Below are 12,270 nucleotides of genomic sequence, written 5' to 3' on the forward strand. Positions count from 1 at the left end.
AATAGGGAATTTCAATTGATACTACAGGAGTGATAATATATAAAGATACAAGAGATCTGCAGTATCCGTCCATGTTCATTTTCCTCAAACTACCATTTCTGACAAAGCGGCCCTTCATCTAAGATCAGCACATGCTCCACCTCCATGCCATGCCATCTATTATTTCTGCCCTATGCTGCAGTTCAATACTCCTTCAAGTTGTGTCAACACTACTTGTTTGTAAGGACACTGAAGGGTCACTGAAATTATTTGGGTTAAAGAATAATCTGCGTAGACCCTTTGAGGTAGAAAAAAGACAGGAAAATCAACAACCCCTCCCATGACTAAGGGTTTTGAAAAATCCAGTGAATAAATTTGATCATACAAGGTCTCTGTCACAGTTGCTTCAGCACAAAACAGGTATGTGTTCATGCCATAAAGCTTGAGACTTTTGCAGCAACTGGCTAAAACAATAGTAATGAAAATAATACCCAGACCTGAAATTTATGAGATATAACCCTCTGTCTTCAGTTTTCAATTTTCTTGCCTTTACAGGCTTCTTTGTTAGTCAGGCCATTAATGCCACTTTTAAAAGGTGATTTCCTTAGAAAAGTCCATAGTGTTCTTTGCTAATACAATAAAGGAAAAATGCAGACTCTAAAAAGCCATTCTATTCTCACTAGTAAAAACATCTTGAAATTATTTTGTTGTTCTTAAAAACCGCATGACCACAATTGGATTGTCATTGCTTCTGTAACAGATATTTTGCAATACAGGTATCAATATATTGATTGTTCTAATGTTAACTTACAACTGAAAAATGGGTAAGCACATACTTTTGTTTAGAACATTCCTCAACACTTGCATGAAATTCTTATAAATGTAGAGAGCATCCCTAACAAACTATGCCTTTTGCTTTTCCAGCAACAGGATCATTTCCAACCATTGCTACTGAAAGTCTGAAAAGGAAAAACACAAAGCAGAAACCATAACAGTATCGCAGCAAACTAAATAATAATTCTGGTAAAGTGCAACTTTGGAATAAATAGGCTCAATTTCCATTTAAAATTATCAGAAGGGGAATCCCATAATACAAAAAGCTGAATTCTGTTGTTTGGTTTCTAATTCTATTTATAAGTCTTAGCAGCAATGCATTTTGTCCTTCATGTCTTGAAAAATTTTAAGCAATGAGAAAGAAAAAAAAAACCCCATGACTCAAACTCCTACTCTGACCACCAGACAAAAAATGGCGTTCACAAACTTTAATCCTCCAGATAGTGTGGAGATATTAGCTATATACATGACAATACTCCTATGACGCATCTAATAATTCTCTTAATTTTCTAATGCAAAATTACACTATAAAAATTAAGTGTTCTGCCACAGAAGGAACAACACCCAGTCAATCTTCATCCATCAGGAAAGGATTTGGTTTCCTCATCTGCAGCAAGACATGCCTTAAGGATAGAGGTGAAGAAGGAAACAGTAAAGATGATTTGAATCTCACTTCTTAGTAATAGCTGTATTTACAGAGAGAAGAACAAATTTATTTTTCCACCCTCATGAATTTGAAAGACATATCCCCAGCAAGAAATCATAAAAGATGCATACTTTGCCTACTTGTAGGTCATTAGCACTTCGACTGGTAGCTCGAAAAATACTCTTCCTATTGAGACAGAAAAATCTACTTACTTACTGCAAGAGAAAATTCCCTAGTTTTACAGTGAGTTGCCTTGTCTGTTTGTGTAAAACAACATTTGTTAATATAGTTTTAAATGTGACAGGTGTCACAGGATCCCTAAGGTCACCAAGTTAACTGAGAAGAACTAGTTTTGAGTTTATAGGGCAGCTCTTAAATATGCTTCATTAAGAAAAAAGTCATCCTTAAGTAACAAATGAAGATCACTAGTGCTTTTATAAACTCTGGCGGGGACTATAAATTCTTGTAAATTCTAGGTGGGGAACAAAACTTAACTTCAGTTTTTAAAATATCATGTCTTTGCAATTTCGCTGGGGAATTTTATCCCAAGTTTCAGCATAAATAAATAATGCTTGATTTGCATTGATAAGTTTTTTCATCTCTGATATTTATATACATGAAAAAGTGTTATGCAAGAGGAGGGAGAAATACTGGGAATTGACCACTGACTAACAAAAAGAGGTTATCTGAGTGCATACAGATAAACATCTTACTAAGCAGACATTAACAGCAAAGTAAAGAGCAAGAGGAACAGCACTTGGAAAATTTTTTTCCATTTGCCTAGTTAATAGAGCTAACTGCATTTACATGCACTCCTCCTTTTAGCCCTTTCAAATCTTCTTTTCTCTTGGATTCAGCAGCAGATGGAAAGAGAAAAACACAACCAGGCTATTTTTAATAGGAATACCCCAAATTCCTGCATATGACTAGTTGACATTCAAGAACATACTGCACCTGTGTGAGCGTGTGAAGCAAAGATTTACAACTACAGAATCCTGTGATTATCTATTCTCCTGCAATTCATGTTTCTTGTTTAAAGTTATATTAACATGCTTTGCTAGGTAACTGGATGAGAAACAGTTTGTAGAATAATATCTCTGTATAACCATGACACTGTCAGTTTTAAAAGGGACTTCCTTCTTTTTTTTCTTTTAATAAGCAGTTACCAGTTCTTCTGTACTTTAAGGGATTACAGGGAAGATATTAAGAGTGTTTTCATAATCAAACCACTGAACCATATTCTGATGAGATGTGCTGGTGTACCTTTCCTACAGTAATGTTTGACATGGACCTCTGTAAAACTCTATCTTCATTTTTAACATCGGATGCTCAAAAGACAAACTTTGTTACTTGTGTGTTTGGACTGTGAATTCCTTGTAACAGAGAACAGGTGTCTTCCCCATGTCTTCTGCCCAGAACAGAGGTAATTTGTATTTATTAAACTGCTTAATACCCCAGTAAAGATCAAATAAGTAATAATGGATGCCTAGCTTTACTTCGATTCCATATCAACTATGAAAAATAAAATACTATTAATGCACTTCTAGCCTTTCTCACACAGAGTTGTGCTAATGTTACTTGTACCTAACACATCATTTAGTGCCATAGCTTATCCTTTGCCCCACATAAGTATTCCTCCACACAGAAAGAATTTCTGCAGGATTACGTGTTTATAACAAAACATAACAGCAGCTAAGTTTGACATGGAGTTTAATTTTCTGCACCTTTAAGAAAAAAAAAAAAGAAATCCCCAAATGCACTTTAAACTATCTTTAATGTCTTTACTGACTTTGTTTTTACTTAGTACTTGCTTATGTGCTGTAAAGCTTTTAAATCTTGGCCTCATTCATGAGCAGAACAGTTTCTGTTAATATTTATAAGACTAATTTTATTTGGAAATTGGAGAATCTGCTCTGTTCTTTAATAATTCATAATTTTATACAACGATGAGAGTAGCTAACAGCATGATTAATAAAAATAAATCACAGCTACTGAAACTACCTTCCAATACTCTCAGTATTTACCATGATACAAAATACAGGCACATTGGCTTTACAAATTAAAGCACTCTGAAGTGAATAAGGCTTCAAAGCAAAGATTTTTAGGAAAGCTATTCAGGCAAATGAAATTATTTATTTTTAGTACCATTTGCCTGTAGTGTGTCCCCTGTCTTCATCCCCCCCCGTCCCCAGTAACTGTGATAGTGCCTGCTGGCAAGGATAGGAGAGCTGTAAGTCGTCTCAGCAATAGTCTGGAATTTGAAAGCTAGTTCAAATTTTCAATTGTGCACATTGTATGTATGATCAACTCAGGAATAGTACATCTTAACGAACACTGTAATGTTATACTCCTTAGTCTAGCTAAGGCACAAAAAGTGCAAAATGCTCTGTGAGCAGAGCTTTCAGACCGTGTCACCTTGAGTGTGAACATAACAAGCAGGGGACATAGGAGCTGGAGAACGCTATCAATCTGTACCTGTCCCAAAGTAGACAATCTGGAGTGGCTACTGGAGGCATCAGCCCACAACAGATCACCACAAGCCACTCAGCTCCATCCTCTAACCGTGTAGATCATGCATCTCCTCATCAGAGCTGCAGGAAGGTGTGACAGACAAGAACTGATACTCCAGCAGTGGTCCACCACTGCTGTACCCGCTACTGCCTTTCTCTGGGGATGGTGCTCTGTGTCAGCTGATGAGATGTTCTGTGTCACCTGAGGAGATGTACCAGGAGGTCAGCTCAGCTAAGCAAGGAAGCGACAGCACAGCTTGAATGTGAAAAGGCAGCGTACAGGATGGGGGAGTACAGACAGGCTACAAAGGAGGAATTGAGAAACACTGCCTGGGCATGTAGGGGTGGCAATTATTGTCAAGGAAGCCAAAGCTCAGATAGAGTTGAGACTTGCAAGGGATGTCAAAAGCACAAAGAAGAGCTTCTTCTGCTATATTAGTGGTAAAAGGCTGACCAAAGAAAACATGGGCCCATTGCTGAATGGGGCAGGTGATGCAGTGGCAGCAGACACAGATCACAGCAGGTCCCCACGGCCACCTTTGTTGTCACCAGCAAGTTCTGCCAGGCCTCTGCACTTAATGATGGGGCTTAAGGAAGAGTGGGGCTACCAGCCAAGGATGTTAATATTAAAGAAGCTGGAAAAAAAAAATTGCGTACTGATTCTGATTGCAAATATGAACAATGAAAATATAATCCAAATTTAAGCAACACAGAAGAGAATTTCTTAGCCCTGAAATATTGGCAAGATAAAAAATTTTCTTTCTTTAAGGAATTTTTAATTCCAGTGCCTACACTAACTTTCTCACTTTGGAGTAAAAGAAAAAGAGATGACAAGTTTTCAAGCCCTAAAAATCTAGATCAGTTATCACTCATGCTAAGCAGCTATCCAAATACCATATGGGCAGAAAAAAGCAGTGGCAGAACTGATGTCCTCTTCCTGAAATGGGTGGAGTATTTCTATTCTTTCTAAAGGCAGCAGTACAAGGCAGGTAGTCAGATCCAACCTCATTTGTTGAGCAAATTCAGCTATGTGAAAGAAAACAGTGTCTGCTCCCTTTGTTTTACAACAGAGACTAAGACTTATTTGAACAGAAAAAAAATGCCAGTCTAATTTTTTTTATATACATGTAACATTCAGTGTGTATATACATACACAGACACACACTATACTATAGTGTATATATTTGTATTTATGTATACACACTGATTATTTAAAGATAATTTTCTTCTTTTCTTTTATTAACATTAAGATTTAGCTGGGCCTTTAAGAACTCCAGACTAACTTTAGAGTTGTTAATCTAAGATTACACAGTGAAAAAGCTGATGTTTATTTCAGCACTCAAATAACACGTAGCAAGAATTTACCTGTACTATCAAAGAATAAGTAAGAGTCCCCTTTGTATGTAACAATTAAATGATTGATTCTTGTGTTTACTTTTCAGTCCAGTTCCCTCTTTTAGATTCTGTTTATTATTTTCTATACAATAGATCCCCGCAGGCTTTGCCTGGGTAAGTAACCTTCAACAAGTGGGGGGGATGCACAAAAGGGCATCCAGATCCCCAGATGTGACATACTGATGCATTCTGCGTTATCACACATGGCAGGAGCTCAGGAAACGCTCACTGCAAGAGGCTACAGAAAGAACAATGTGTGGTGTTAGATAAATGTCTCACACTGATTATGCAGCTGAACATTAGGTCACCCAGCTTTACAAACCAAGCACAAGGCATTGCAGACTTCTGTGATAAGTAAACAAGAAGTACTATTCATGTGCAAAACCAACACTTTCCATCTTGCACCACAGGTGGCAGCGAACAACAAACTCTGATGTTCCGGATGCCTCTTCTATGTGATGAGTTCAGTCTATCCATTCTGCTGTTTTATTACAAAACTCTTAGGATTCCCCTTAAAGCCAATCTTTTCTTCCCACAACCCCTGTGAATCTTGCAAAACTCTGAGAGACCTGGATAACTTCCCTTTTTCCTACTTTATATTTTCTTACCTTTGCTACATAAAAAATTCCATTTTACAACAATTCACCCTATCCACAAGAGGTACTAATTCCATTCACCAAGGTCCTCTCAAAAGACAATGGCAGATATCCTTCTCCGACCTTGGAAATGTTATGTGGACATTAAGCACTACCTTTCAGCTGAGGAACAAATTACTTTGCTCCAGAAATAAGACTGCTGCCGCTAGACACGCCTCCTCCATTCAGTTTCCTGGCTCTTGTTAACTTATAAAGAGGCAGACTTACCGAAGCAGTACTGAGTTTGCAGCTCTACATACAGTTTGTCATATGTAACAATGGTACAACAGGGCTATTTACTGTGCCTCAGAAAAAAATAATTAAAATCTCCAAATTAATGGAAAGCAAGAACAAGAATAAAAAAAAAACCCTCTACTGGACTACTTTCCTATATTAATCTGTATTTCCACAGATGGATCAGTGTAATCCTGAATGTACAGAAAAATAGGGGGACAGCCCTGCAGAAGGGGATCTGGGGGTTGTGCTGGATGGTAAGCTCAATGAGTCAGCAATGTGCCCTCCTGGGGTGCATTAAGCACAGTATAGCCAACTGGTTGAAAGAAGTGATTGTCCCACTATACTCAGCATTGGTATGGCCTCACCTCAAGCACTGTGTGCAGTTTTGGGCTCCACAATATAAGAAGGATATAAAAATATTAGAATGTGTCCAAAGGAGGGCAACAAAGATGGTGAAAGAACTAGAGGGCATGACTTGTGAGGAGTGGATAAGGATATTAGGTTTGTTCAGCCTAGAGAAGAGGAGGCTGAGGGGTGAGCTCATTGCTGTCTACAACTTCCTCATGAGGGGGGCAGAAAGAGTTGTGCTGATCTCTGGTGCCTGGTGATAAGATGTGAGGGAATGGCTTAAAGCTGCATCGGGGAAGTTCAGATTGGATATTAGGAAAAAGTTCTTCAGTGAGAGGGTGGTCAAGCATTAGAACAAGTTCCCCAGGGAAGTGGTCATGGCCCCAAGCCTGTTGGTGTTCAAGAAGTATTTAGCAACACTCTTAGATATATGGTTTAACTTTGAGATTGCCCTGTGTGGAGTCAGGAGTTGGATTCAATGACTCTCACGGATCCCTTCCAACTCAGGATATTCCATTCTATGATTCTATGATCTCAGATCCCAACAGCTTAACTAAAATACAGGCTTCATCAGTGCTTTGACATCCATAGTTTTTCCTAATTAAATTGCATGGAAAAGGAATGGAGCTTAAACAATATCCAGAGCAACGTCCTGCTCTCTGTTTTGCTGAGGTAAATCTAGAACAGATGTGAACACAGAAGTTTAAAGAGTCAATAATTTTTACTCACTCGACAATCCCGCTGTAGTGTTTTCATTAGTGCGCTGTGTGTTTCAGAGTCAAAATACAACCCTTCATGCATGTCTTGCAAGAAATCCAAGTCTTTGAATGTAGGGTTGGACTTCTCCCTCTCTTTTCTTGATGCTCTCCGTTTGTATGTGGAGCCTTTCAAGTCATATGTGAAATGCATTTTCAAGGCTCGTGGCAAAACATTGTTCATTACAACAATTCTAATATTAATGCCTCCTGACTGAACGCAGTACAGCCCATAAAATTTGGGTAGAAGAGTCCTTGGATTCTGGTTCAGATTCTAAAACAAAAGAGATATTGTTAAATGTGTCTATTTTCAATAAACTTCCATGCTTAAGAAAGTGTTTTTTAATACCGAAGGACATTAACAAACATCAAGAAAACTGTGCATGTTTTGTTATTCAGTACAGTTTCTTTGACCAGTTGATTTTCTTTGTGGGTCTGTATTTCAGAAAGCTAGCATAAACACTGCCTTTTTGCCAGGAACTTCCATAGGCCAAGAGCAGAGCAGTAACTGCATTTATGCCAGGTTTCTCTTTCTCACATCCCATGAAAGAGCAGACTAGGCCAAACCCAAAAGCATCCCCAAGATTTAATTTATTTATTCTGACCTGAACAACCTTTGCATTCCACCTGCTGGAAGGAGTTTGGGTCAAATGTAGTTCTCATTACCTTGATTTGGATTCTGAAAAACAGAACCCCTGTCTCCATGAAGCTTTTCACATTGAGAGTTAGTGCCAAATGACCAAGTTATCTCTACAGGAGTGTGAGGTCATAACAGAACCACAACTGATCATCAGAAGAGAAAAGTGTGAAATAATCCAAATTCCACAACAGGCAAAAAGTTAACCAGGAGAGGATAAGAGAGGTGACAGTGAAAATCCTCCTTCTGAATACAACTACTGCCAGTTTTTGGCATGAAAAAGCAAGAAGGGGAAAAATTACTTCAAGTCTTACATGATTACTAAGTCACAACATACAACCATGGGAAGAAAGTTACTTTCATAGTAAATAATCACAGTGATTAAAGTTTTACTTTGGAAACTCTTGCATATAGTAGCAGTGAGAATGAAGTTCCCAGAAACAAAGCAGAGTGGCCTTATATTTACTTGTAATAACTCAAACTTATGCTGAGCTGATTATCATGATTAGAAACAATAAAAAAAGTACCTGCTACCATTGCTCTTTTTGATGCTGTCAGTGCATAATTTTTTTTAAACAAACAGTGAATCCATGTTATTTTAGTGTAATAATGACAATATTCCTCATTTTTAGTACAAGTGAAAGGGTAACTTTTCAAGTGTTTACTTAAGAAAGCAAAGAAAGAAAAGAAAGTCAGTCACAGGTCTAATACTCTGAAGTCCTGCATACCACCCAGAAGATCTCTGTTCATAGGTATAAGTGTCGTTTGTTTATAAAAAAAAGAAAGGAGAATTAAGTTCTACTTACTTTGGATCAATGGTTTCCCTTTCTGATGACTGACACACATAAAACAATGCCACCGACTTAGCATTAGCCCTCTAAAAGCTCAATTTAAAAATTAAAATTTGAACAAATTATATGGATAAAAATATTTTTCACATCATTTTAATACATGAGAAATGGAAATTAGAAGTAGTCCAGAAACAAAAGTGAAACTGACCGGTCTAGTTTATTTGTCCACTCTGAGTGCAATGCAGAGGGTAGACAAACACAAAATAGAGAAAAAAAGTTGAATTAGAAATTTAGAAACCTTTTTTTGTTACTAGCTTATTAGAAGCAAAGTTTGGTATCAAATCAGAAGCTGACATTCAGTTTCACCTTGAATGCTGAAAGAACAGCAATTATTATCTTAAATATATTCTTGATTTATATCTATTCTTTCTGACGGGTGTGTGGGGTACAAAATTGAAAGGTAAAAAATAACAATATTATGAAAAATACGGAAAAGCCAATGAAAGATTAAAAGACAACAAATGAAACTGAATCTTCAGAAGTGTGACATGAAACAGGAAAAATATAGGTAAAATACAGTCTTCAATTACTTACCATATAATAACCTGGCAAGAGCTTCTGAAGAAACTCAGCCTCTTTGTGTTGAACTGTTTTGATGATGAACTCGTCATCACTAGTTACAAAAAATAGGGACCCACTGGCACCTGGGTTGGACAATTCAATTAAAGGCTCACTGCAGATTGAGTACTGGAAGAGACAAAAATTGTTTTTCACTGCCAACGTATGCATTACTCAAACACAAGTTTAATACAAAGAACTGCATGGTCAAAGAGGCACAGGAGAATCATGGAGCTTATTCTTTGTGCTTCAACTGCAGCAACTCTACTACTGTACAGCAAGCTGGGTCACAGTAATTTGGCTCAGATTTGGCAGGGCAGTTGTTACACTCCACTCTGCCCAGGACATGCTGCACAACCATGAAAGAGCAGTGGGCAGCTGAGCGTACGGTCCCTCTTCACGTCCCACTGCACCAGCTGAACTCTCCCTGGAGTGAAGCGAGTGGTTGAGGTGGAGAGAGTCCATCCCCACACCGTCAGCATTGCAAATTCTTGAGTCAGAAGCCTTAAGATGACATTTTCACTGCAACTGTTCACTTTTCACAGACATTTATGAAACAGGTACAGGAAGATGTTAGACAAACATACTGGCAGTAGAGGTTTCTCACTATAGACAAATAGGCAAGTCCTATTCTGTGAAATTGGGATTGAAACCATTAGAATAATAATCTCAGTATAGCTGCTAATGTAGTTTTCTGATTGAAAACTGCCTGAAACAGAAAAACTAAATACCAGTAAGTAGGAAAAATTGGGTTTTGGAGGACCATTATTTTGGATGCTTAGAAAGGCTTTCTCTTCCACAGGGAGACAGTAATAATTACGATCACATTAAGGAGGAAAAAGACACCAAGGAGTATTCCTTAGTCGTAGAACCAGATCTCACACACAGGCTAATGTACATTTATTAAATCTCCATTAATTCATACTTCATGCTTATTCAAACTAAATGGAGAGGAGACATTAAGCTCAAAAACATGGAAAAATCTGCTTATATTAAACTCAAGAGCTTGTTTAAAATATAATATCATTAAACTTTCATTCACACACTCTCTTCCTTTGTTATATATCATCAATTTTACACACTTGGAGATTTACTGTACAGTCCAATATTTTAAGGCTTCAGTCTTTGAAAGAAACAAAATTACACAGGACGTGAATTCTGAGTAGTATAAGCACCAGGGAATAATTCTTAGCAGTGCAGTATGTCTTCTGGTCTTCTCAGAACAAAAGAAATAACTGTTTCAGTAACAAATATCTGGTTTATTGGGTCATTGCCTGAGATGAGTTGAGCAATTCCACAAGAAAAAACAGTTTTGTTTGTTGAAAACAGCTTTCATTAAATTCAACTGGAGTCTTGCCATTGATTTCAGCGGGTGGTGATAGCAAAGAAAAGTGATACAAGAAAATCTAATGAATATGTTCTTTTGTGAGCACTTGAACTAAAGAAGCATGCTTCCTATGGACTCAAATCACTGCCTTAATGCATTTTCTTATCCTGGCTCCAGCTGAGGGTCTTCCCACGCTTGCAATTTTTAAGAGACTTTTGCATGCTATAAAAATGTTTCCTGTTTCTCTCCCTGCTTCTCCAGTTTACTTAATCCCAATTAATACGAGAGACCTTTCTTATTAATCCTATAGTTGCAACTGTCTATAGATAGAACAGCAATACTGGTCTGTAACACTACAGACCTTCAGAGCAAATCAGCAGTTGTATTGCAACCCCTGCGTTTTTCTTGCCAAAATATATAAAGCTTCATGAGTAACTGTCGTTGTAAGCATGTGAAACCAATTACCCTAAACATTAAAGCTCAATAAACCAGTATAGCATAAGCACAAGTTATTAACCTACACTGTATGTTGGTCATTTTACAGTTGAGTTCATTCCTGTAAAATAAAGTCTAACCACCAAGTGCTGCTACACAAAGAGCCCAGCTAATTTTGACTGGACACTTACGAAAGCCAAATCAAAACTGGAAAGTAAGAAAATCCCCAAACCCCTGACAATTAAGTACTTTATGATCAAGAAGTTTCCCTGCAAAATGCCAGTACTCCATGAGGTTTCCAGTGAGAATTTAATTCTACCAGCTGTTCAAATGTATTTAGCCTCATTACTCAGTCTGACTCCTACAGTGCATTACCACTCAACCTCCTTGGGAAAAGTGAAACTGTAAATCTTTGGGCTTTGTCATTGCAAATTCACAGTGTAAACTCACATACACCTCCTGTAATTTCTCCTCTTTTTACTTTACTTCCCTTCCCCTTCAGACACAGTTGGACAATTAGTTGGCATATTGTTATAGTAAAGTGTTTTAAACACTGAATTGGAATTACGGTCACTACATGACAGATCCAGATTTCATAGAAGCAAGAGGGACTGTTCAGCCAGAACCCTGACACATGCTATTGGGAGCAAACTCTTAACCAGATGTTTTAGTCATAACCAATTGGGAAAAGGGTCCCAAACTAAAAATAGTATTGTTTTATGATCATAGTACCCCTCTGATCACATCTGCCTCTGGATCACAAGGGACTACAACTCGCTCTGATTACAATGTGATGCCCATTTAGAATCAGAAACCACAGAAATGGATTCTAAACATGCTTGCAGAGCAAGTATAACCCTAACAGAGGCATGCATCAGTTACAACAACACACACTGAAATTCCAACTGTATTTCACAAAAATACCTGTTTGTTGAAGGAAATCTGCTTTTGCCTTTTCAAGAAAAGAAGGTGCACTTAATATTGAAACTAGCTTTTCTAGTTGCCCCTTTTCCTTGGAAACATATCACTAGTGTCTTTTGCTGTGCCAAGAGGAAAAAGAATCTGCAACAATTTGCCTTTACTGGGAATTTACCTCAGGGATTAGTCATTTTGTAGTTAAGCT

The 12,270-nt window shown here is 37.7% G+C and overlaps 1 protein-coding gene across 3 annotated transcripts in view; it reads right to left on the reverse strand.

Annotated features, from left to right (window-relative positions):
• Positions 1-12,270, reverse strand: part of PIP5K1B (phosphatidylinositol-4-phosphate 5-kinase type 1 beta) — a 119,842-nt gene that overhangs the window by 42,263 nt on the left and 65,309 nt on the right. For all 3 annotated transcript variants that reach the window (XM_076362761.1, XM_076362762.1, XM_076362763.1), the window contains 2 exons: positions 9,362-9,514; positions 7,314-7,613 (listed from right to left, as the gene is read on the reverse strand). In XM_076362761.1, the coding sequence (XP_076218876.1) occupies positions 7,314-7,613; positions 9,362-9,514 (453 nt within the window). The remainder of the gene's footprint in view (positions 1-7,313; positions 7,614-9,361; positions 9,515-12,270) is intronic.

Source organism: Aptenodytes patagonicus, chromosome Z (assembly GCF_965638725.1).
Source record: "Aptenodytes patagonicus chromosome Z, bAptPat1.pri.cur, whole genome shotgun sequence".
Classification (NCBI taxonomy): Eukaryota; Metazoa; Chordata; class Aves; order Sphenisciformes; family Spheniscidae; genus Aptenodytes; species Aptenodytes patagonicus.